Genomic DNA, 27,672 nt, shown 5'->3' with positions numbered 1-27,672 from the left:
CAAATGATTTGATAATGCACACTCACTCTCTTCTCTACTGGGGTCGCAGAGAGGAGAGTAATCTTTCTTCTCTGCCTGTTAGTACCATAAAAAATGTGTACTTAGCAACGCTATTTATTTTTGTTGTGTTTTTTCTTTTATTTCTGTTTTTGCTGCTTTCTATTTTTCGCCAACATTAGACACCATATTCTTCTTCCATACGCTGCCATACGCCGCCTGTTCATTGCTTATCTCTTGGAGAAAAATCACAAGATCATGGCATGATTTTTCCTTCTCGAAGCACAAAAAGAAGAAGAACAAGACAATGAAAGAAAACAACGAGACCAACAACATATATAGGTATTTTGACATTCAGCATCTTCATGATCAGCTGTTTTTATTTATTTTCTTTTTTTAATTGGGCAATATAATTACTGGATGCTGTGGACAGACTCTACATGTGTGCGTATGTGTGTGTTTGATGTTGGCATCTTCCGGCCGTTCTTCTTTTTTAATTAATTTGGGTATGAGGGGCATGTTTTAATGTTTTTTTTTTAATTTTTTTATGGATCGGAAACACAAGCCTCATTAGGGTTGCCACATGATTTTCAGTGACCTACAAATTTTGAAAAATTAAATACTTTGGTGGGGATTTGTTACAGAGATTTAAATCAAAAATAATTACATTTTGTTTTTATTTAAAAAATATAAATTATTTCCTTTCAAAATTTCTCCTAATTGTTGCCCGAAAAAATCTCCAGTTAAATTTTGCTGACGTACCCCATTTGCGTAGCAGTTTCGACATTTAACATTTTGAAAACCGGTTGCCAGCCAATAAATGGAGATCCCTCAATCACACCACAGCGTGACTAAAGCCGTCGTCTTCATTTTTTTTTAATGACTTATAACTCTGTTATTTGTTCCGTCACAGATGGTTTTGAAATGGCTTGTTTGTTTTGAATAGCTATTTCGGTTTTGGAATTTTTGTTGTTGTCTTATAAATTTTGTTTATTGTTGTCACCATGGCGTTTGGTGGAGATATTTTGTTTTAATATTCTCGAAAGATTTTTGTTGTTCTGTTTGGCAAAATAAATGGACTCATTGGCTATTTTCAAAATCGAAGAAGAAACTGTATTTTAAATAGAGTTACCAAATTTGTTCAAATAGCTATCATTTTAAAGGACTTCCAACTTAAGGTTGAAGCCTCTAGAAGACCCTCGATCTAAAACCATCTATAACTAGGAGACCTTTCGTAGGCTTTCCTGTAAATATTTTATAGATAAAAGACCTCAAGGTTTTATATGGCCAGAGGACGGCTTCTAGACCTTTTTCACCTTCTCTTGTAAATCTATTACCAAAAGAACTTCTTTAAGTACCTTTCGTAGGCCTTTCTGTAAATATTCTTTAAATTCAAGGCCTCTGGGTTTTGTATGGCCAGAAGACCTTCTCTAGCTCTTCTATATCTAATAAGCATTTTCTGGGTCATTTATGGCCATGGACCACCTCTAGAACTTTTCCAGCACCTTCTCTTGGACTTCTATGCCATAAGAACTTCTCTAGGTATGCCATGACCTTTCGTAAGCCTTCTTGTAAATGTCCTATAGATAAAAGACTTTTAGGTTTTCTATGGCTAGAAGACTTTTACTAGTTCTCCTATAACTTGAAAGCCTTTTCTATGGTCGAGGACCACTTCTAGACCTTTTACATGATCTTCTCTTGGACTTCAATGGCCAAAAGAACTTCTCTAGGTACACTTTGGCCAAAAGACCATCTTTAGGTCTTTTATGGACAGAAAACTATCTCTGGAAAATCCTCTGTAGGTCTTTTAAGGCCAGAAACAACAACAACAACTTCCTCAAGGTTTTCTATAGCCCGAAGACCTTCTCTTGGTCTTCTATAGAAAGAAGTTCGATTCTAGCTCTTCCATAACTAGTAGACCTTTTCTAGGTCTTCTATGATCCCGAAACTCTCTACAGGTCTTCTATAACCAGAAGACCACCTCTAGACCATCTCTGGGGTTCTATGACCAAAATAACTTCTCTAGCTTCTCTATGGTCAGAAGACCTTCTCTTACTTGGACTTCTCTGGCCAGAAGGCCGTTTCTAGATCTTCTATAACTAGAATACCTTTCCCAGGTCTTCTATGACCCGAAAACCTTCTACAAGTCTATGACCAAAAGACCATATCTAGAACACCGATTTGACTTCAATGGCCAAAAGAACTTCTCTAGGTACTCCATGGCCAGAAGACCTTCTCTGGGCATTCAATACCAAGAAGATTATCTGTAAATCCTCAAAGGTCAGAAAACCTTTTCAAGGTTTTCTAAGGCCACTAGACCTTCTCTTGGACTTCTCTGACCAGAAGACCGTCCCTAGCTCTTCTATAACTAGAAGACATTTACTAGATCTTCTATGACCCCGAAACCTTCTGCATTTCTTCTAGAAGCGGAAGACCACCTCTAAAGCATCTCTCATCCTTCTGTAGGTACTATTTTATGCCCGAAAGACTCTCTATATAATGCTATAACTTTAAAGGGCTTCAACCTAAAGAAACCTCTAGAAGGCCTTATACCTGAAGGAGACTTCCAAAAAGGCATATATACGAGACCTTTAGAAGGTCTCCTAATAATATAGGCATTCTTAAGGTGTCATATTCATAAGTGACGTCAGGAAAGACCCATATTCATTTATGCGGTAACTTCCAAAGACTTTTCTTCTAAAGGCATCCCAGGACTATAGTAAATTCTTAAAGAGAAAGAAGACCAGTTAAAAGTCTGTTTAGACAGGATAAATTCTGAAGAGCTCTTCAAGGGGCCGGGAGACTATGTAGAATTCTACTTAGATAGATTTTCCAAAGGTCTTTGTGGGTGTGAGAAGTTCCTCCCAGCCCTTTAAATGAGTTATATCCACAGAAGACTCTCAGAAGTTCCTCCCAGCCCTTTGAATGAGTTCTATCCACAGAAGACCCTCAGAAATTATCCTGTCTTAAAAGCTTTCTAATTGGTCTCCTATCTATAGAAGACCTAAAGAAATTGCCCTAGATTTTCCAAATGTTTTTGGTGGGTATGAGAAGTTCTCTGAGAAGTTTTTCCCAGCCCTTTGAATGGGTTCTATCCACAGGAGACCCTCAGAAGTTAACCTGCCTTAAAAAACTTCTAACTGGTCTCCCATCTATAGAACACCTTAAGAAATTACCCTAGAACCAGTTAGAAGTCTCCTATCTACAGGGTGAGATGAAAAAACTGCAACTAAACTTTAAAAATATTTTTTGAAAGTCCATGATCTCGGAACAAAAATTCTTTAAAAAATCCTCAATTGTAAACCTTATATTTCTCCAAAAGAAAACTTTGTAAAATTCAAATTTTCTTCCCAAAATTCCAAAACACATGGTAACCCTATAAATGAAAAAACTGAATAGAATAATTGTTAAACCCACACTAAAGACAATGGGAGAGGGATGTGGGGGGGGGGGGATTTGTTGTGTTCCCATACGTTATCGACACAAGTATGGGTGGCATAACGTGCCCCCTTTTTTCGTTTTTATTTTATTTTTTTATACAAATAATTCTTATTTTATTTGACTTCTTGTGTTCAACCACATGGGTTCTCTTTCTTCGTTGCCATGGGCAATTTTCATTAAAAAAATATAAAATATATTTTAATGTTTTTGTTGTAAACAAAAGTAGTTTTCTATTTACCCAGACCTGATGCTTGTAAGAAGAAAACAGGGCCATAGAAATAGAACAATTCCCCCACCCCACCCATGGCTGTCTTGCCTCCCCAAACATTTGTTTTGAAAAGAGGGGCTTAACAACGACTAACTAACTGCTGACTGGCGGCTGGTTGGTGGGGTGGCAATGACAGTGACAAGGCATTACCTATTTTTTGAGATAAGAAGATTTTTGTATTATTTTGATTTATTTTCCTGTTTTGATTCTGGCCTCAGACGGGGCGTAGATTTCTTCTTCGCTGTTGCCACTTAGTAAAAATGCAAAAATATTGCATCAGTGTTGCTGGTTCGGTTGGTTGGGTTGTTTGTTTTTCATGGAGCTTGAAAGGAAAATTTCAAATGTCTAGCAAAGGGCACATCACACGTTTGTTTTGAAATTTTTAGCTGATGTAAATTCCGTGTTTTTATGGGGCATAGTTTCCACCCAGTGGGGTGTTGGTGTTATTGTGAAAGATCAGCATCACCGAACGTGAAAATAATAAAATCTATTTTTAAATGGAAGAAAAAAATAAAAACACAAAAATAAAAATATTGAGAAATCAAACAGAAATAGCTGTGATCCACAGTTTTGAAATATTTTTAGAATTTAAAAAGCGAAAGATTTCCGATATGTAAAAATAGATTTGAAGACCTTCTTAAGGAGTTCCTGTGGACTCTGGACCCTCTGTAGGGTAATCTGTAGTTCTTTCAGATCTCCTTTGGTTAAAAGACTTTCGGTGGGTCTTCAATGGCCAGAAGACCTTATCTAGGTCTTCTAGAACCCTAAGACCATGTCTAGCTCTTCCATGACCTAGGCAAGAAGATCCTGCCTGAGTCTTCTATGACCAGAAACCCTGTCTGGGTCTTCTAGGACCCGAAGACCCCCTATAGGTCATGGAAGACCAACAGAAGACTCTGTCTAGGGCTTCTATGGGCAGAAAACCCTGTCTAAGTGTTATATGGGTCTTCCATGACCAGAAGACCCTGTCTAGGCCTTCTGTAGGTTATTCATGACCAAAAAACCGTGTCTAGGTCTTCTTTGACCAGAAGACCCTTCCTAGCTCTTCTAGAGCCCGAAGACCCTGTCTTGGTCTTCCATGACAAGAAACCCTGTCTAGGTATAGAAGAACTCTGGTGGATCTACTATGGCCATAAGACCTTCTTCAGGTGTGTATAGCTAGAAGACGTCTTCTAGGTCCCGACGACCCTGTCTTGGTCTTCCATGACCAGAAGACCCTGTCCTGATTTTCTATGACCTGAAGACCATGTCTAGGTCTAGAAGACCTTTTGTGGATCTTCTATGGCCATAAGTTCTAGTATGACTAGAAGACCTTCTCCAGGAGGGTATGGCCAGAAGACCTTCTCCAAGTCTTTTTTGTCCATAAGACCTTCTCCAGGTCTTCTATGGCCATAAGACCATATCCAGGCCTTCTTTGGCCAGTAGAAAACCTACTCCAGGTCTTCTTTGGCCAGAAGTCCATCTCCGGGTCTTCTATGCCCGAAAAATTTTGCCTATGTCTTTTTTACCAGAGGATCCTATATCCCAGATGATCTTCTCTAGGTTTTCCGTGGCCATAAGTCGATCTCTAGGACTTACACGGCCAGAAGAAGACCTTCTCTAGGTCTTCTACACCTCTAAGTCTTTAATTCTCGGAGGTCCTACTGTGGGACTTCTATGTTTTTCTTTGGCTAGAAGATTTACTCTGGGTCTCCTAGGCGAAAAGACCGTTTTTGGGTCTTCTATGGCCAGAAGAACTTATGTGGGTCTCCTATGAACATATCTAGCTCTCCAATGACTAGACGACCCTTTTGTAGGTCTGCTATGCTCGGAAGACCTTCTGGTACATCTTCTATTAACAGAACACCTTCTATGTCCAGAAGACGCTGTCTAGGGCTTCTATGGCCAGAAGACCTTCTGTGGGTCTTCTATGTCTAGAAGACTCTGTCGAGGGGTTCTATGGTTAGAAGTCCTTCTGTGGATCTTCTATGGCCAGAAAACCTTTTGTGGATCTTCTATGGTCAAAAGTCTTTCTGCAGGGCTTCTATGGCCAATAGAACTTCTCCAAGGGTTTTATGGCCAGAAAATCTTCTGTGGTTCTTCTATGCCCGGAAACTCTCGTCTGGGTCTTTTATGACCAGCAGACCCTGTCTAGGTCTTCTGTGGCCGTAAAACTTTCTGTGGATCTCCTAAGTCCAAATAGGTCCATTACCAAAATACATACTATACGTATTCTATGATCGTCAGACTTTTTTTTTAAACATAGATGAAGCCCTGCTTCAAGTCCTTCTGTTAATCTTCTCTAGGTCTACTATAAATTGACGACTTTCCGTAGGTCTTTCGTAGATAAAAGACCCTTCCATAGGTATTCTAAAGATTTAAGGTTTATTGTGGGTATTTAAAAAAAAACTTATTTTTGACTGTTCTCAAGGATTTCTTTTCAAAAAGACCTTCGGAAGTTTTCCAATAATTAAGGACCTTCTAAGGCCTTCTGTACATGGAAATCCTTCTGTTGACCTCCTTTACAGATATCCCCTCTTTAGTACCATCATAAATATCAGCTACGTATGAACGGGATCCTGCCGTCTATTGACTCCCATATTCTTAAAATTTAGTCATTACTATTTTTGACATGCCCAATCCCGCCACAATGCGCCACCCTCTCTCTATCCACAACTTTGATCGTGTGAACACCTCATCCTCATTCACACCCCATACACGTTGGCCGCACAGCCAGCTAAACATTTCATTGATTCAATAAAAATGATATCTAGATTAAACTGAATATCTTTCCCATCCAACTGGAATGAACCAATTAAGAGACAACAACAAAGCAATACTCCTCACAGCCCGCAACGAAAAACAACGACTTTTTGCAAATTTCACAAACAATAAAGTTCTGCCACCTCCATCCACCTTTCATTCACCCCTCTCTCATTCTCTGAAGTGGTGTTGTTTTTAACACACCTGTGTGAAATGATATCCCCCGAAGGCGAATGAACAGTTCGATGATCTACTCCTCCAAATTTGGGGGACTGGGGAAATTCGAACTATGAAGTGTTAAACTTAAGCCTTTGTGTGCCCTGTGAGTTAACACTTTTTAGATTAAGCCCTCTCCAAAACAAAAGGCAAACACAGCCGGAAAAGTGACTAACAAACGAATCACACCTGGCCAAAAGTGCAAAACTGCAAAAAACAAAAAAAAAACAAACAAAGAAAAATTACAAATTTAAGGTGTTACGAGAAAGGAAAAGTCAGGGACAGTTTTCAATGGGTTAGTCGACATTTAGGCAAAAAGATCTTTTCTAACTCTTATATCACCAGAGGATCTTCTCTAAATCTAATTTAGCCAAAATAACTTCTAAAGGTCGTCTATGACCAGGAGGCCATTTCTAGGTCTTCTGTGGCCAGAATATCTTCTCTAGGTCAGCTATAGCCAGAAAACCATTACCAGGTCTTATATGGCCAGGAAAACCTCTCTAGACATTCATATGATTTCACTGCCAAGATCGCATATTCAATGGACCATTTTTAATGCTCCATAGGCTTAACATTTTTGACGCTTACCTATAAATAAACTTCACTCCAGTGACTTTTCCGAAGGTCCTCTATATATAAAAGATCCCTAGAAGGGCCCTAAATCAATAAATATTCTAGCAGCCTTACTTCCATTAAATAGCATGTTTGAGGATAAGGAGAGCCAAAAACGTAATCTTTTCAGGACATTTGGAGTCAATCTAGCGTCCCTTCGTTTGCCAGTATGCCTGGTTGCACGACAACTCTCGAAGGAAGTATCCGATTTGATCCAAACTTGGTACATCGCAATATTATGGTCAAATTTAGATCGATGGGCAATATCGATCTACTCCTTCCGATACTTCTCCCACAAATTTTCAACATTTTCAAAGAAAATAATTTACTGCACAGAAAGAGAAAGGATGATCCGATTTTGCTTCAACCTTACAAATCCTTATATTTCCATCAGTGCTACGTTAGGTGCGATAATGGACAAAATCGGTCCACTCCATCAAGTACTTCCCCCAAAGGGTCAAAATTTTGAATAATTATATCTCTTAAAAAATGTGACGTAATAGTCCGTTTGTCTTCAAATTACACAAATCGCTATATTTTTATTAACCCATGGTCTGGTGTGAATATGGAATATATAGGTCCACTCCTTATGGTACCTCCCCCACAATGGGCTTAACATTTTCAATATCCATGAAGCTCGAAATTAACATCCGATTCCATTTGGACTTGGCACATCTCAATATTTCCTTCAAACACAAGATCTGTTATAAAAATGGTATGGATCGAACCATTCCTCCTGGTACCTCCCCCACAAAGGGTCAAAATTTTGAATAGCCAAAACGATGATAAAATACGAAATAAGCACCCGGTTCTCTTTACATTGCATACATCCCATTATTTATACTAACACAAGATCTGTTGTGAAGATGGAATATATCGGTCCACTCCATCTCGTACCTCCCCCACAAAGGGTCAAAATTCTGAATATCCATGGAACTCATAAAACGTGAAATTAACATCCGATTCCATTCAGACTTGACACAACTCAATATTTAAATCAACACAAGATCTGTTATAAAAATGGTAGAGATCCTGACCATTTCTTCTGATACCTCCCCCACAGGGGGTCAAAGTTTCAAAAAAGCAAAACGATCATAAAATCCGAAATAAGCATCCAGTTGTCTTCATATTTCACACATCCCATTATTTTTACTAACACAAGATCTGCTGTGAAGATGGGACATGTCAGTCCATTCCTTCTGGTACCTCCCCCACAAAGGGTCAAAATTTTTGAATATCCATGAAGCTCATAAAACACGAAACTATCATCCGATTCCATTCAGACTTGGCATATCTCAATATTTCCATCAACAAAAAATCTGTTATAAAGATGTTGGAGATCAGGCCATTTCTTCTGGTACCTTCCCCACAAAGGGTTAAAGTTTTGAATAACCAAAACTATCATAAAATCCGAAATTACCATCCAACTCTCTTTCCTTATTTTTGCCAACACAAGATCTGTTTTGTAGATGGAATATATCGGTCCACTCCTTCTGATACCTCCCCCACAAAAGGGTCAAAATTTGGAATATCCATGAAGCTCATAAAAAGCGAAATTTACATTCGATCCCATTCAGACTTGGCTCATCTCAATATTTTCATCAACACAAGGTCTGTTATAAAGATGGTAGAGATCGGACCATTTCTTTTGGTACCTCCCCCACATAGTGTTCCAGATTTTGAAAAACAAAATATTTACTTTTCTCCAAAAAAATCACCAATTTTTATGTCGAATTTATGTTTCTGTTTTCAAAACAAAATCAAAATTTCGAAGAATTTTGCGAATTGGAAAAATGTCTCGATGACCAAAAATCTGTTCTTGGTTGCGGATTTCCCAAATGTGTGTTTACACATTCAACACCCATACTCGGTGGTTTATCGGCGGAAGCTGTCGCTTGTAGCCAACCAGTCAGCGATCAAAAACAAAACAAACAACTTTGCTAAACCAAAATTTCAAAGGAATTAAATAAAAATAATTGCGACGAACCGAATTAATTAGCATTTTTTATTAGCTGGCTGGCAGTTCTTGGGAAGCAAAACAAAGTCAGCAGCCTCTGATTTCGAATAAAAAATCCCCCCACAAAATTTGGAAAATCAAAAAAAATTAACTGTTATTTTTTGTTTAAACGAAACAAATCGATTTGTTTTTAACAAATTAATGGCCTGCTAATGATTTTTGTAAAAAAGAGAAGATTATTTTTCACATTTTCTCTCGCTCTCTCTCACAATCTGGTTTTATCTGCAAAATTACAAAAGGAAACAAAGATATTAGTGATCTACATTAGGTAGGTAGATAATTTCCCAACACCTTTTTGGGCCTCTTGAGCAGTAGCAGAGGGACACAACACAGATACGAACTCCCATCTTATCTTTCTCTTTCCTTGACCAAATGTCATACCAACAACACAGAGAGAAAGAGAGGTGCGTTGATACATCCATTCACACAAAGATTATATATTGAAATAGACAGGAAACTCCATATGCTAGCTGGCTTGCTGTTGCTGGATATTTGTAGTTTTTGTTGGAAATTTTACCATCATCTATTAAATGCACAGAGATATAACTTATTCACATATGTGTTTGGTTGTTGTTTTAGGTTCAGGCTTGTTTTCCCTGCCGGCCTGCCTGGCCTGCTTGCCAGCCATCCACCAGCCCTCATGCATTTCGAATTGATTTGAGGCGACAACTGTCGGCTTTATTTTATGGTTGTTGTTATTGCAAATTTGTTATTGCTATGACTTGCCCGCCAACAAAGCACCCTGTCTGCATGACCATCCGTCCGCCCGACCCTCCATCCGTTCGCCAGCCCATGCAATCATCCATCCATCCAGCTATATGCGATGACTTACTTTACTTATCTTTTGACTGCAAAATTTCATCCAACACTCACACTAACATTTACTCATTCACCTCTTTACCGCAATTGTCCCCTCTCTCTCACTCTCTGCCATTGCAACTGTTTGTTTGGATACTCTCGTCAACTAATACTGGGGGAAAATCTCTTTTAGCATTTACACTGATTGTTGTTGTGTGTTTTATAACAAAGAAGGTAAAACAAAAAAATGCATGCTCCCCATCACCCCTTTGCCAAGCGGCAACCCTCCAAAGACCCTATTTCCTTTTGCCGTAGGCCCCCAAAACAAACGACAAGAGACAGAGAATAGTCTTTCCCTCTCTGGTTTATGGCGGTGTGGTCAGTGTTGACAATTTAGCGATTTTCTTAACGGTCAAAAATTAAAGAATAAAGATTTTTTTCGAAAATTCTTAAATATTTCTATTGAAATAATTTTTTCATTTGCAAAAAAACCAAATTTCTTAAATAAAACTCCGAAGAAAAACACCAAATCCAGAAGTAAACTTTAGTTTAAATAAAATAAATAATTTGAAAAAACGTTTTTGGAAAACAAAATGGTCATAATTTTTCCGGCTTTAAATAGTAAATCTATAGAAAATACAAAATTTGGCTGAAACATTTGTGTTGTTTTGGACAAGTTAGAGGTGAGAAGAATAAAACCCTTGCTCACGAAGTGTTAAGGAAACCCAAGATTTCTTCGTTTCTCGTCGGTCTTTGAAACTGGGCATTTCACAAACGTCAATACACTGCATTTTGCATAAGGACTGAGAACAAGAAGACTTGCGGCAATGATAGCAGATAGAAATAAAGGAAATGGGTAAAAATGGCTTGTGCTGGTAATTTTCGGTCAATTCATTAAAATTGTGGCTATTAAATTCGCCTAGCCTAAATCTTGACAAAGTTCAATTAACATTAGAACTCAAATCTTTACTGATTGAAAAATCTCAGAGACGAATTTATGCAAATTTTTATGAAAAGAATATTGTCCTGTGCGTGCTCGTGGTGACCATTTGATATAGGGATACATAGTAGTAAACAAAAGTCGACTTTTCGGTAATCTCACTTTGTACATTCAGTTAAAATCGTTTTTTTTTTTTTTTTTTTTTTTTTTTTTGTTTTGAGCTAAATTGACTAAAATCGATTTGGAATGTAAATTTTTCGAGGTGTAATTCTGCCAAAACAGAGGATAAGATTGATTTTCTGAATTTTTCTTTGGAATTATGACAAGAAGAGAACAATACTCAAAAAAACTTTAGTCGTGTTTTATTATTTCATTCGTATGGACACGAAAAGTTGACTAAAGATCTATGACCTCTAAATCGAAAATTGATTACTAAAAATCGACTTTGCGCTTTCCGCTATAAAAGTCGGCTTCCACTCATTTTAAGCTTCAAAGTCGATTAATCGGACTATCGAAAGTCGACTTATATATCCCCATTCAAAACCTCAAATTTGACATAATAGAGGCTATCGAGGACATTGGAACAACCAATTTGCGGTTTGGAAAAATTTTATAAAAAGGATATTGTTCTGTAAGCGTGCTTGTGCTGGACATTTTGATCCTATTTTTAATTATGAACGGCATAACTCCCTCTTTTTTATAAAATAAACATCCGATCATTTATCTTACAGATGTTGCAATTTTCTTTGAATACCAAATAGCATATACATTTACTTCAATTAATAAAAAATATTACTTCTACATTTGTCCAACATTTTTTGGACCCGAATTAGCTTATTATTTATTTATTTATTTTTTATTTTATTTATTTATTTATTTATTTTTTTTTTTTTTTTTTTTTTGAAAAAAGATATGAAATCTAATTTTTCATTAACTTCACATATCCATTTCTTCAAAAACAAAAAAAATAAATAAAATCTCATTTTCCATCAACTTCACATAGTTCTCCACATTAATTATTTTACGTGACACAAAGCAAATCAAAGTACATTTCTTCGAAATTATACCAATATCCTTCATAATCGGATGGTCCAGACCGAATTCCTTTTTATAGCTAAAAATAACATTACGTCCTTCTTCTTCTCCAAAGCAAGTCTAATCCTTATGTATTTTTGTAAGGCAACATTTGTTAATAATCTTCTTCTTCTTCTCGTCATAAAATTGGTGTTATGTTTAGGTTTCTTCATGCCTTTTAAATTTCCTTGCAAATCATATTATGTAATTCTCCCAGCAATTATGTTTGATTTTTTATAAATTTATTAAGTGTTGTCTTAGATTTGTTGACGCTGAGTGCAGTATCCTTGTTCTTAAAAATTGTCCAACCTAACTTAATAATTTTTTTTATGAATAATGACTGTTATAAATTAATTACAGGCACATGATCTACCTAAATATATATTGAATTTGTATTGTTCAAATTACAGCGATGTTTTGCATTGAAACATTGGCAACATTGAAACCCACATAGTCATCGTCTGATGAGTGCCCGTACGTTAGTTAATCTCCTCATATTATAATATACAACCCAGCACACACAAACACACTCATACATACCCATACTCATACTCTCAACAGCAAATAATTGCGAATGGGAAATGCTCTTTTTGTGTGTTTTGTTGTTGTTGGTATTGTGCCGTTGCCGTTGCTGTGCTGTGCTGGGCTGTGTGTGTGTGTGCATATCTGTGTGCCATTGCTGCTGTCTGCTGCTGTACTCGCCAGCCACACCACACACCATTCCATTCCACACACAATGGGAAGCTCATAAAAGTCGTTGTTTCGCCTGCTGTGGTTTCAGTTATTTGAGTTTAGTCGTGGCTGTCACAGCTCCTTCTCTGCCTAAAACACATAAACGGAATAAAAGGAAATTGAAAAGAAAAAAAATCAGTAAAATATTGCAGTGCGGAACAGCAAACCTGAATAAGCTAAATAAAGTAACAACACACAGCAAAGAAAGAAAGAAAAAAATTAAAACAAAGTGTCAAATCACCAACAAAAGCTGAAAGAAATCGTTGTAACCTAGAAATCGCAAAGAAATAAAACGGTCTATAGCAATCTGTTCTGCTGGCATTTAAATTGAAAGCAAATTCAACATCCCAAATAATTAGCTACAAAGTGTAACATTTTGTAAAACCAAACCAGACGTTGCATCAAGTGTTTTGAAAATTATTCAAATCCAAAGAAGAAGAAGAAAAAGAATCAAAACAGTGACTGTTTTATAGAAAGCCAATAATTGTTAATTGTACATTTAATGCACAATATTTACAAAAACTTCATAATCCAATCTTTGAAAGATATCAGAACCAGAAATTTAAAACAAAACACAATAAGTTTTAAATTTTGGGAAAATTTCAAAAAACTTAAAAGTTAAAAAACAAAACAAAGCCCACAAAGCAAATCACAATTGCTATATTGGATTATTATTTTTATTGAACCGCAAAGGACAAATAAATAAAAAGGTAGGTCTTGTTTCAAAACAAAATAGTATTGAATCTAAAAATTAAGTTGTTATTTATTTCTAGTCTTAGGTTAGTTATTCTAAATTCATGAAATCCATGGAAATCAAGGAAATTTTGAGGGAGAAAAGTCAAGAAAGCAAAAGAAATTTTATGAAATTTGGCAAATTGATAACAGCGTACAAGTCGAAGATAACAGAAAACTTCAGAATTCCATTGCAATTTAATAACAAAAAAATATGCCACGCAGAAATTTTTTTTCGCAAATCTGGAAGCTTCAAATGAAGGCAGTTAGAAGAAATTGCTCTAAAAGTAAAATATATCAAAATCAGACAACGATAACACCAAGCTTCAATATTCCACAGCAAATTAAGAACGGACAGGAAAATATTTCAAAAATGTAATCGGAGATATTGGTGGCATACCAAAACTATGAAATGTTGGGAATCTTCAAGTAAAGGATGTTAGAAAAATAATACAAGAGATATCACCAAGCTTCAGTATTTCAATGCAATCTATAACAAAACCAGACAACATTTAATAATATTTCGGAAATGTTATTAGAAATATTGGTAGTATTTCAAAAATATGGGAACTTCAAGTGAAAGCAGTTAGAAAGAAAAAGAAATTGCTGCAGATGCAAATTATTACAAATTTAGACGAAGATAACTCTAAGCTTCAGTATTCCATTGCAATTTAATAACAGAATCGTACGATCTAGACAATTATTTCGAAAAATATGCTATCAAACAAAATCTGATTTCAGATTATAAAGCTCATTTCGACAATAATTGAAAGAATTCAAGCAGAAGCCAACCGATCAGTAGAAACCAACAAACAGACCTATTTTTATATCCTCCACCATAATATGGAGGGTATATTAACTTTGTAAAATCCGTTTGTAACTCCTCGAAATATTTATAATAGACCCTAAAAGAAGTATATATATTCTGGATCAGCGTAAAATTCTAAGTCGATCTAGCGATGTCTGTCTATCTGCCTTTCCGTTATAATCACACTATCTTTCAAACGAATTGAGATAGAAGGCTCAAATTTTGCATACGTGCATAGTTTACCAGTAGACAGGTTAAGTTCATAAATAGGCCATGTCGGTCCACGTTACCTCCCGATATTCGATATTTTCATGACTTTGGCGACATTATTTACCGGAATTATTTCAAATTTCGTATTTAAAGTTCGTGATGGATGCTACAGGCTATGACAAAATTTTTGGTATGCAGGTCCACGTCTTCGTATAGCCCCCAATATGACGGTACCTCCCAATACTCGGTATTTTTATGATTTGTGCGACATTATTCACTGGAAATGTAACAAATTTCGTATTAAAAGTTCGTAATTGGTAATACAGCCTATGACAAAAAACACAGAGACAGTGAGGTCTCTATAGGATCTTAAAGTTGAAACACAAAATTCCTTTTTTTTAATTTCGAGTCCAAAAATATCTTCAAGACTTCCGTTCTTTTTCTCACCTCTGATAACGGAAGTTTCAAAAATTTGATATCAAAATATTTATAAAAGGAAATTGCTTCCTCATATTTTATCTGCAATTTTTCTGAATTCCAGTCACTTCTCTAAAGAATCTAAAAACTTAAAGAAAATCCCTTATTTGATTTTGTGTCTAAAAATATTCCCAAGACTTCCTTCCTTTATCTCACCTCTGATAACGGAAGTTTCAATATTTTTTTGATATCAAAATATTCAAAAAAATAAAACTTCCTCATATTTGATTTCCTTCATTTAGAAAGTACCAGAAAATGAAATATCTCTTGAAAAAAAATTAAAATACTACACAGACAACAGCTGCTGCTGCTGGCTGCAAAAGTTGATGACCTCGACAAGCTGTTGACTACTTCATATATATTTTTCCTTCTTCTTTTTTTCACTTTGTTTTTGATGAGGGGTGAAAAAAATATAAAACTTATTTGGGTGTGCAGAAATATAAACTCGTATCGTATGGATAGCCAGACAGGGCATGATGATGATGATGTAATGGAGAAATAGAGGGTGGATGGGGATAGGCAAGCAAAGGGAAAGGGGGAATTTAAATATTTTGGAGTCAGAGGAAGAAATTTAAAAAAGAAATGTCACGGAGGGGAAATAGAGTTGTTGACTCTTTAAAAAAATGTGGGAAAACCCACTGTTCGAAATGAAGAGTCTTCCCCATGAAAGCATGAATCAGAAGTTATTTTCCCATAATACTCACCCTAAAGTTGGGGAATAGTTTCTACTTTCAAACCCATAAAAATAAACATTACGGAGGGGAGAATCTTTTCCATGAAAAATTTGAATTCGGATGTGTTCTCCCATCAAACTTTCCCTAGAATTGGGAAAAAGATTTGATTTTGAAACTCATAAAATTACACAGTTCGAAATGAAGAGATTTGAAAGATTTTTCCCATGAAACTCTTTCTAAATTTGGGAAATATTTTTTTATTTGAAACCCCATAAAATCAAAATAAACCATAAAACCTTACCTAATGGTGGAGGCTATTCGAAGCTCGCCCCCGCCGAACTTACAGCTTTTTTACTTGTTTTTATTTGATGGTTTATCATTTATTTCAAAATATATTTTCAATTGCCAATAAACACTTCCCATTTGTTTTTCTGGTCTATTAACGAAAATCTGTGTCACCTATAATTAGAAATAGTAGATTAACAAAAAAAAAAAAACACAAACAATTTATTTATGTAAAGCAACTGTAATTGAAATAATTTGTTTTATCAGCATCAGGGTTAAGTACATGTGTCTCTGAGGCACTTTCTGACAATTTTGTTATGGTGACAGCTTTAGATATTACATGGCGGCAAGTAGTACATTCCCCCCTTTCAAAGCAAAAAAAAAAAGCGAAACCGAAACTAAATGTAATTATTTTGTTTTATAAATACAATTACAACAAAAACACGGCCTTGAATTACAACAAACTTTTCACAACAGCTTGTCATGTGAAATATCTGTTACAATTTTGGCTTATTTCGTTTTGTTGTTGGTTTTTCTTCTCGTTTTTTTTTTTATAAAATTAAAACGTAATTTTTGTTGTTTGTTATCAAATTGGGAAGTGGTTGCAAATCACAGAAAATAAAAACAAAACCAAAAAAAGGGGAGGAAGCCTTTTAACTGGGATTTTCGCTAAACAATGCAATGCATTATTCACATGGTATTTAACTATAGATTGTTATAATTCAAATGACAGTTCAATTCAAATTTTCGCTTCGCTTTGAGTCAAATTTTTTTTCTTATACAATTTTATGAATTTTTATTTATAAAAATCGCGTGATCATTTTTCCCATAGCCAACAATCCTCTCCTACCCCACCTCCTCGTCATGATTTTTTTTTCAAGTCATCCCCCAAAATTATGACTATAAAAAAAATTATAAAGATTATTTTTTTTCTGTCGTTCGTTTTTGTATTTTAATCACATCTATCATCAAACAGTCGCAGAGCGGCGACGACAAAGCAAATACACGCGCCTCTCTTGTGGCTGGCTACCCTTAGCACTAATATTGAGTCTAGACAACCCCAGTCCCTCGCTTACCCCATAGCCATGGCCCACATCTTCACAATTTTTTTTTTTTTATTTCAAGAGGTGGCGTCTCGTCGTTCTAATTTGCAATTAATAATTTATTGCGGTTTTAAATAACGTAAAAAATCCCTTAATTCGGAATTTCTAAAGTTGAGGCGATTAGAAAAAAAATCACATGGATTTTCTGGGTTCTTAGAACTAAGATTCATAAATAATGTGCAATAGGAAATTAAGATTATGGAATTTTTATGGTATTTGAGAACAGTTTTAAAAATAGAATTTGGAACATTGCGGAATTTATTTATTTATTTATTTATTTATTTATTTATTTATTTTTTTTTTTGCAAAATTTCCACAGCTTTCATAAGTTGACCTCAATTTTGTATCAAATAATGATTTTAAAATTGAAATTATTTATTTAAATTTATTTTTTATATTTTAAAAATATTTTCATTTTGAGAACTTTCATTGTTTCGATAATTTGGCCTCAATTTTATTTATATATCACCAGTATTTTTTTTAATTTTAAAATTATAAACATTTATGAAATTTAAAAAAATATATATTTTTTTTGCGAACTTTCCATTGTTTCGATAAATTGACCTCAATTTTTTCTTAAATATTTATATACTATCACAACACCAATAATATTTCCTTGCCATATAGGTAGGTGGTGTCTGATGAATCATATGTTGTAAAAATACTCGGGCTGTGATGATGTGTCATTGCGCTTTAGAAAAATCTCATGCATTCATCCGCATCTCTACCAGTCCCACGATCACCTTTTCTCTCACCCGCATCCGTTTATTTTCCTACGGCCCATAAAAATGTAATTTTTATTATGGACAATTATATGTGTTAAATATAAACTTATGACTGAGAAAAATGCCCAAACAGCAGCAATATTTCCAAGAGAAATTCTTTGGAATGCCAACAGCAAATCCTATAAAAATAATAATTTACATTTTAGTAATTTTTTTTTTGTTGGAATTTACATTTGTGCATTTCAGGGGAAAGTAATAAAAAGGAAATTCTAAAAATTCTTTAGAATAATGTGTAACATATGGCATTTTTTCTAGCTGTAATATTTTTTTTATTTATTTTTTTTATGGATTTACAAAATTTAGTGCAATAGGAGCATGCCATTAGCTTCCATATTTATATTTTGATTTCCATTGGCTTCTAACCTTTTTTGAGATCTTCAGAATGACAATTGTAGACATTTTTCAATTTTTATTCATTTAAAACCTACTCCTTCATGCTCTTATTCAATGATAATCATGTCTGCTGAGAGACTTCTTCAACTCTCCCAATTGCAATGGCGGTCATTCTCTTTTTATTACGATTTCGCATTATTGGCCATGAAAAATAAAAATATTCATAATTCCCCTCCCCCTGTTTTTTTAAGTACTCACCACTAATGAAAGATCAAAAATACCTTCAACCTAGAAACAGAAAACCTTAGAATAGATTTCTGTGTTTCTATATATGAATAAACTATCATCGTGCAATTCTATTTTTACAATTTTTTATTTCAAAATGTTCGCAGACGTGTGTGTGTGGTGAATAGCATTGGCTGACACATGTACAACAAAACAGCAACGAAAAAAATCTCAACAATTTTACAACACATTTTATTGCAATAACAACAACAACTGCTGCTGTACTGCTGTTTCTCAAGTATGCAACACTGTACGATTTGCCATTTTACATATTCTCACACACGGGCAATGGGTACGGTTCCTCACTCTCTCTCTCTCCTCCTCCCATTACTCCCCCTTTGAGTTGATCATTCATACACTTGGCTCTTTGTTGTGTTTGGCTTTGCCTTGTTGGCTCCCTCATGTGGGGCTCGTCATCTATGCCAACACACGAACAGCTACTCTTAACTCCCCCTTTCCTCTCTCTCACTCCGTTTCTCCTTATTACAACTCTCATGGATAGTTTCTTTTGTTTTTTTAATGTTTTTGTTTTTGGCGAACTCCTCATTTATTAGACATTTGTTTTGTTTTGTTGGCATTGCCTTGCATTGCCTCTGAGTGTATCACACACAGTTGTAATATGTAGTGTTGTACTCTTGACAGTTACCTAGTCGTTGGTGTCAAAAATAACCACATTTATGAAATGAAATCTGGTTTTAATCACAGCACACACTTGCAAATAAATTTATTGTATGTGAGTTTTTGGTTGAGGGGAAAATGATTACAATTTCCTCTTTGAAATTGTGGTGTGCTGGCATTGCTCTCTCCCCGCCAAATAATGTGAACATATAGCCGCCGCCATACCACCACTACTTATTTAATTGGCCAATATTGAACTTTGTTCGAAACATGCGAATGTGCTATTTAACATTGGTTAGCACACGCTGTAGATTGGTGTTTTAGGCAAAAAATATATATTTTTTAAGAATATAATTAGTAATAAATTATTTTTTGTTAATTTATGTAACAAAGGGACTGAAGCAAAATATTACAACGATTTTAAAAGCAAAATATCATTGAATTATGTCTTGTTTTCGCAAAAATATTTTTAGGTCGTATAATAAAGAGTTGAGAAAATTTTTAAAAATGTAATTTTTTCATTTATATAACACAGTAGTTGTTGCTATTAAATGAAAAATATTTTTAAATGATGTTTTGTTTTCGCAAAAACATTTCGAGGAGATGATGATCTCAAAATAGTTGCCTTTTTATAATTTTAGTAACATTTCACCCGATAAATTTAAATTTTTTGCCATGAACCTCGCAAGTGAAACTACGTTTATTTTTAATTTGAAAAGAATTTTAAAAAATTATTTTCAAATTAAAAATAAACACAGAATAATATGCCTCAATATGAACACCTGTACATTTTTTATTATTTCATATTGTGCACCTGTGGTGTGGTTTTATTGGCCATTTTGTATTGATATGAAATTCTCTGTGGTTATGAACTTTTTGTTTCAACATTTTCTGCTTGATTGAAATTTACAAGCCTTACTTAAAAAAAAAACTAAATTACCTTGACAACATTTAAAAAAGAGGCTTGAATTAATTTCAATTCAATAACAAGTGGAAATTAATTGCAAAATTTCAAAATTATCCAACATATTCAAAAATCCCCTTTTAGTGTTAATAGTAATAAAATCTCATTAATTTCAAAATTATTTTCTGCCAAATTTGGTACATCAAAGCCAAGCCTGTGTGAGTGGCTGTAGTGGCAGCTACACGCGCTTCTTTTTAACAAAAGAACGCCAGGCACATAAATGGTGGTTACTCCTTAATTGGAGGGGACCACATATTTCTTGTTGCCTTTGCCACTTTATTGTTTTTTGTGTTAAGTCATGCTTGGCATATAAAAAAAGGCAACAACTACTACAAAATTTACTATTGATTTCTTTTGGTAGACATGGCCAAAGATTAATTAGTCTCGATACCCAGCCGTATTGAGTTTCTTATGTATCTACATGTACCTACTTGTTGGTATTCTGGCTTTAACCAGTTCCAGCTAACTCTGAATCATTGGCTTGTTTTATTGGTTGGTTTCTTGTTGCTGGCGAGATGGTGGGGATCTCTCAAACAAATTTACCAAGAAAGCCGAAAAGAAATTGTTGCTAAGTGTGTTTTGGCATTTCTTTACAGGTTTTTTGTTTTTCAATTCAAAATTTAAATTCAATTCCAAAAACAATAAAATATTCTCAGCATAGCTTTCATTAAAAGAGTTTTGTTATTTAAATTTCTTAATGGGTACCTATGTGAATGGTGTTTATTCTTTTGCAAAAATTAAATGGAAATTTCTCGAATCAATTCTTCATTTTACAATTATTTTTTTTAAAGTTTCTGTATTTCTTTCCTTCTTCCACAATTACTTAACTAGTTTTTAGGTTTATTTAAACAAAACTGTTTTATCAAAAAATTTTTTGTCGACTCTTATTTTTGGAAAATATCGTTTCCGGGTTTCTTTAGTATTTTTTTATTGTTGTATTTTGACATATTTTCTCTTTATACTCTCCGTTTTATGCATTTATCATTAACTATTCTATTTTCTGTTTTTTTTTTTGGTTTTATTGCAGCCACAACAATGTCTTTAGCCAGTGTACAGGGTCCACAATTCACCGATATCTGTCCATTGGGGTAAGTTTCCAAAATAAAAACCAAAACGCAAAAACAACTACAGTAGTCGTTTTTGTGATAACATTTTATATTCTATGTAGGTTCATGATAAACCGTTTAAACGTTAAACTTTGATTTATCTTACCTTCATTTTGCTGAGTCATTTCTGTTTGGTTTTCGTTGTTTTTGTTCTTTTTTGTTTATTAGAGAGAGGTTGCTTTAGATTCGTTGTCATTCATTAAGCTATTGCCTTGAATATGATTTATTAGTTTCTTTAAATTAGTTAAATAATAAATATTTTTAAGGAAGTAGCACAACTCTTAATTCAATAAACTCTCTTCCCGAAAAATAAAGAAATAATCTTTAAATTTGTAAAATTTCCCAAAACTTACATTAATTTATATATATATATATTTTTTTTAAATTTCTGAGTTGCACCATTAATTGGATATCAAATAATAGCAAATGTATTATTTACCCCCATAAAATCCAAAATTTCCTCGATCTATCAAAAAACTTAAATAAAATTGATCAGTGTGATGAGTAGCCAGACCACTTAATGATCCAAATGCTTTTTACCTTCTCATCTGGATTATTTTACTCTAATTCTTCCATTAATCAACATTCAAAACAAAAATTTGATGTATTACCCGGCCACTTTATATATACAAAGTCATGCCTCTCTTTCTTTCATGTGAGACATCTTTTGAGAGAACAATTACACGAATCAATCAAAACAATCGATATTGATGTGCCACTTTGATAAAGCCCGCCATTACAGCAGTTTTCGTTTATTTTTCTTTTCTTTTATCTGGTGTTTCTTTGGGTCAATAACCGGAAATTGACTTGTTAAGTGTAACTCTCTTATTGTTATACTGATAGGAGAGGAACTGTTATGATAACAGAGATCATTGTCCATTCTCTATTGTTCCTTTTTAATGAATTGAGAACAGAGATGGAGAGTATGAAATAATGCAAATCTTTAAAAAACAAAATCTTTTTTTTGGACAAAATTCAAAGTCAAGGCTCAAAAGTTTAGAATGACTTTGAACATTTTTCTTTAAATTATTAATCTCCCAATAAAATGTTAAGATAACACCCTCTACAGAGTTTTTTTCATTCATCGATTTTTATAGATAATTTTTTTTGTTTTAAATTTAAAAATTTCCACAAAAACAACAAATCGCCACAATCTCACTGATAAGATTTAATTTTATTTATATACCTTTTTTTTTAATTTAATACAAATCGTTTAACGTCATTCGCCAATCATAAATCTTAAGGGGGGGGAGTTATTTAAACTTGTCACAAGGCCATCATAAATTTCATGTTATTAATCTTCAACTTTACTCTATTTCTTTGCAGACGCACTAGTCTCAGTATGTCCTCCTCTTTGTCGGATTTGGTTGGCAGTCCCTTGGAAATTTCCATGGACAATGTCTTGACCATTGAAGAGCTGCGTCAACATATGGGTTCCTGTTTTACCTGCGGTGTTTCGTGGACCGATGATCACGTCTCGTTAGACTGCAGTGAATGCGGTGGCTATAGTGTAGAACGTCCCTGCCCCCTGTGTGATGGCCAATGTGGCGTCCAATGGAAACGTGATTTTACAATGGTGAGTTGTAACACCCTAGAGCATTACAAACTGAACTTTTTGCTAACTTTTCTCTTCTTCTGATATTACAGTCACATGCCTGCGGTAAAGCTCGTTGGTTGGGTGTGTGTCCCACTTATCCCGAAGCAGCTGCCCACTTTAATGCCACCACCTCTGCAACCACCACCATTACAAATGCCTGCAATCCCAGTGCCGCTTCCTGTGCTGCAGCTGCTGCCACTCAAATGCGCTTGGCCACAGAGTTGTGTGCCCGCCTGGAACAGTTATCGGCCTCGGCTGGCTCATCAACAAATCACATATGAGTCAATGGCCGCCAACATCCTCATTCAAGAACATCATCCACGCCATTGAAGACACACACACACACATAACCATCATCAACTTAAATTTAGTTAAACCAGAAAGAAAAAAAGAAGAATCCGAAGAACCCTGCTCACTGTCGTACAACCAAGGGCTTCCCCAGGAAATCTCTTAAATGAATAACATGAAGTTCCAACGGTTCTGTACCAAAAAAAAACATGTGGCTGCTCAAATACGCTTCACACCCCCGATTCTTCTTTAGTTTCTTAAAATATTATTTTGTAATATTTTTGTATAATTTAAGTAATCACTAAGTTTTAAGTTATCCTCGCCGCTACAACAACCTCCTACCCGCCCGCATCTCCCCCCATTGAAACATCTTAAGATATAAGTACGGTTTAGTTGAGAGGAAAAAAATTACAGCTTTTTTGTAATTGTAAGCCACCAGTTACTAAATGGGTATCATCAAAACAACAAAACAAAGAAACCAAGAACTAGTCGCTTGTTTTTCGATCTTCAAAGAAAACGGAAGAGAAACGATTACATCCATGCCTGCATTGACTGACTGACTGCTCCACTAAACGAAATCTAAACTATAAGTGAAAAAAGACTATTGCTTTAAGTTATATGATATTAAAACATAGAGAAATTGGAAGAAAACCTAAAAGAAAATAGAAAAAATATAGAAATGTGTTTTTTTTTTTTCGTTCCTTTTTTGTAAGCCAGAGAATAGAAAACAAAGAACTCTATATGCTGCGTACCTACCTATCTATCCAATAAAAAGTAAAACACAAACAAATGTATGTATGTAAATGTATTTATGTTTTATATATATAGAAACTATATAATAAAAAGAAAATTTCAAAACATACAAAAATGCTAGCTTAAAAAAAGATTTTATCTAAGAGATACTTTTTTATTCTTTTTTTCAAGAGTTCCAAACCGACGGCAACACACACACACCCAGATATATTTTTTCTATTTGTAAATTGTAAAATTTATGCTCAATTCTTATTATTTTTTATTTTTTCAAAAACAAATCCGTATTGTACTTAACAAGAAAAAGCTCAAATTAAATTGTCTTTTGTCATGTAAATTTTTCGTCTTTCTTAATTTGATTTTCTGTGAAAATCAAAAGGCAAATTCTTTTTATATTAATTAAAAGAAATATATATTTTTTATAGATAAATGCAAAAATAAAAACAAATCTGTTAATTTGATTTCTTATTTTTTTACAGTCATTAAAAATACAATATTTATGTGATTTATTTTTCCAACTCCACAAACACCCCAAAAAAGCAACAATTTATTATTAAATTAATTTCTTTTTTAAATAAACCACTTAAAAATTAAATGGGCAAATGTGTTTTTTTTTATACCCTACACCACAAGGTGGTCAGGGTATTATGTCTTTGTGCATTTGTTTGTAACAGGCAGAAGGAAACGACATAGACCCATAGTTCCTTTTGATGATCTTCATAGAATCACATTCTGAGTCGATTTATGCATGTCCGTCCGTCCGTCTGTCCATGTATTTTTGTAAACAAAGTACAGGTCACATTTATTGCCCGATCCAGATGAAATTTTGCAAAGATCTTTTGTTTGGCCCAAGGGCGAACCCTATTGAAATTGGAGATAATCGATCAAAATTTAGATATAGCTCCCATATATATTTTCGTCCGATTTGCCTTTTATTGTGCACCAAACGTGTAATATCAGCCCAAAGTGTATGGAATTTTGCATATACACCCAAATTAGGCCTGAAAATATGTATGCGAAATTTGTTCGAAATCGGTTCAGATATAGCTATAGCTCCCATATATATTGTTCATCCGATTTGTTATATTTGTTACCCACATCCGTAATATGCACTCCGTAACAACGATATTCAGGGAAATATATCAAATACAGCTCAGAAATATCTTTGCTAAATTTTATCGAGATCGGTTCAGATTTGGATATAGCTCCCATATATATCTTTATCTGATTTCAAATTGATTTTGCACCAAATGGGCAATACAATTCCGAATTTAAAAGATACAAATGCTTCGGCATATTTAGCCCTTTGAACTTTAAATTATAATTATAATCATAGCGTGTATGATTGAATTCTCCCATTAAAACTTTTAATTGTTATGTGGAGCTCTACTTAATTAGCAAGGTGGTGTAGGGTATCATAAAGTCGGCTCCGCTCGACTTTAAGACTTTCTTCACTGGTTATTGGTGTTATATGAGGTGGGGACTAGATGATATTCTATTGTATATAGTTGGCATGGATAATTGTCCATATTGCTGACAATCCCATACTCATGACACGATTGAATTCCATCACGAATCACTTTTTTCTGGAAAATTCCTCACCATAATGATTTTGTACGCTTGTAAACAATATAATAAACTTTCATTGGAATAATTCTAACTGATGTCGGAAGAGTGGCTTTGAAATGACAGCAGTGTGAAATTGGTTGCAGTTTTTTTTATCTCACCCTGTACACATGTGTCATCAACACCTGTGTCCGGCGCCACGATCGTACAATCATCCGTATAAGTTACGATCTCCAAGCCGTCTGAATGGTTCCAGAAAAGGTAAACAGTTCTCCCTACCTTGGATAACACCCTGTTTCACTCGAAGGCGTTTTGTCTTTTTGTTTCAAACTTGACCGGAGGGTATTTCCCCCTATATCCTCAGACAGCGTGGCGTGGTAAAATGTATCAAATACTTTTTGGTCAAGATATACTAACTCTGTTTAATTCTTGATCGAAGATTCACGCGAGTCGTCGGCCATCTACGTCACTCCTGTTGTCCAAAACTTTGCGAGGTGTCACGGCTCTAAATTACTTTAGGCTGAGACTTTAGAACACATGCGTTCGTTTTATTTCTAACATTTTTTCTATATTTTATTTATTTTAGTTTTCATAGAAAATGCTCCTCCATTTTCCCATTGTATTTGGCCTTTTCATTACCTCCAACGCTTGGGAATATTGTAAACCCGGCATCCATGAGAAATTGTGTGAGTCCCCTAAAATTCACACCGTCTGTGATCCATCTCAAGCTTTCGACGATGTAAGTAAAATGGTTGAAGAATCAAATTCGATAAACAACTTATTCCAAATGTATTGCAGAAAGTCAGCATGATTTCAAATGAGTTCAAAGGTCATGTGCCAATAACCAAGAAAATCAAGAGGATTTTTATGCACATTCATAATGATTATCGTAACCGTGTGGCCAGCGGTGAAGAAGTCAAAGAGGGTACGAGCGATAAATTCCCCAAAGCCTCGCGGATGCGTGAATTGATATGGGACAATGAATTAATGTATGTAGCACACATTCATACGGCTCAAACGCGCATGGGTCACGACAAGTGTCGGGCAACACAACGGTTTCCAAATGCTGGACAAAATTTGGTTGGAAAGATTCTTTGCTCCTTTCAATATTTGTTAATGCTTTTTATTATTTAGGGTTGGAAAGGTACTGTCTGCTCCATACCAATCATTGAAATGTTAAATGAATCCCTACATGAAATGTATATGGAGAAGAATATGGTCCCAGATCCTGTGGCCATGGCAGCCGAGTATAATACAGCGTAAGCTACCAAAGTTTTCTCTCTTTTGGTAAATATTTATTATCGATATTATTTACGTAGGATTAAAAATGCCAAAGTCGGTCATTTCACGGCCATGGTAAATGATCGTACATCGCGTTTGGGTTGTGCAATTTCTATTGGTGCAAATTGTAAAGCTCCCAGGTAAGAATACTGATATATTATTTGGAAGTCCTCTTTCCTAATATTGAACATTATAGTGCGGACAAAACATATCCTTGGTGTTATTATTTGGCGTGTAATTATGATGGCACAAACATTTTGAATAGCTTTATTTACAAAACGGACCCACAACAATCAGCATCTCAATGCTCCGACTGGGGAGTTGGCAAAAGTCTGGTGTATGAACATTTGTGTGGTAATACCGGCGAAATTTTCGATCCGAAAAAATAAATGATTTTTCGTATCGGCTGGTCTACAATTGTGTGTTTTAAAAAATAAATATTGCCTCGTCTAATTTTTTTGAATGTGAATTCACAAATTATCTCAGTGTAAATTTCCAGGAATCAAGGAGCTTCATCTACGATCCAGAAAATGTCATAGCTTTTCCAAGAAATATTAGCGAAGTTTTTACAGCCTACCATTGAGAGAGAGATAACATTGGCCTACGAACTCTAGTCTGGTGCCAAAAGAGACTCTTTCTGTTGCAAGCCTTAGAAAAAAGGTTACATTTGGAACCAATAATTAAGACCAACAACTCGCTGGTAAGCGAAGCTTTCTACAACGTAGTTGACTACATAAAACAACAACGAACAGTAACTATAGTTAATAGTTAAGCAGATCTAAATGTCATCGAATCATCCCAAATCCAAACGATTTCGTTCTGAAATACAGATTAGCTCTGGAAAAAAAAAATAATATTCGTTTGTGTTGAGTTCCGAATCATTGCAACATGAAGGGAGAGGTGAATGTTGTCTTTTGTCAATTGAAGCGGCCTCATCTCTATAGATATCGGATTTATCATAGTCCCACAAAAA

The 27,672-nt window shown here is 34.7% G+C and overlaps 2 protein-coding genes across 3 annotated transcripts in view; both read left to right on the top strand.

The window, feature by feature from the left end:
* LOC101897506 (RecR protein) overlaps positions 1-23,962 on the top strand; it is a 149,724-nt gene extending 125,762 nt beyond the window's left edge. The window contains exons 1-4 of one of the 2 annotated variants that reach the window (XM_011293422.3): positions 12,867-13,547; positions 21,139-21,199; positions 22,544-22,793; positions 22,865-23,962. In XM_011293422.3, the coding sequence (XP_011291724.2) occupies positions 21,147-21,199; positions 22,544-22,793; positions 22,865-23,095 (534 nt within the window). In that variant the 5' untranslated portion in view covers positions 12,867-13,547; positions 21,139-21,146 and the 3' untranslated portion in view covers positions 23,096-23,962. Of the gene's footprint in view, positions 1-12,866; positions 13,548-21,138; positions 21,200-22,543; positions 22,794-22,864 lie in introns of those variants that run through there. The other variant, XM_005181620.4, reaches the window with a different exon arrangement.
* Positions 23,963-25,984: 2,022 nt separating this feature from the next.
* LOC101900372 (venom allergen 5-like) lies at positions 25,985-27,168 on the top strand. Its single transcript, XM_020036113.2, has 5 exons — positions 25,985-26,157; positions 26,217-26,498; positions 26,553-26,677; positions 26,738-26,839; positions 26,896-27,168. Exons 1-5 carry the CDS (start codon positions 26,017-26,019, stop codon positions 27,086-27,088), a joined length of 843 nt encoding a protein of 280 aa, XP_019891672.2. The 5' UTR covers positions 25,985-26,016; the 3' UTR covers positions 27,089-27,168.
* Positions 27,169-27,672: the final 504 nt, after the last annotated feature.

This window comes from Musca domestica, unplaced genomic scaffold (genome assembly GCF_030504385.1).
Source record: "Musca domestica strain aabys unplaced genomic scaffold, Musca_domestica.polishedcontigs.V.1.1 19, whole genome shotgun sequence".
Taxonomy (NCBI): domain Eukaryota; kingdom Metazoa; phylum Arthropoda; class Insecta; order Diptera; family Muscidae; genus Musca; species Musca domestica.
The sequence above is the reverse complement of the archived record's forward strand: the minus strand, read 5'-3'. Positions and strand labels throughout refer to the sequence as shown.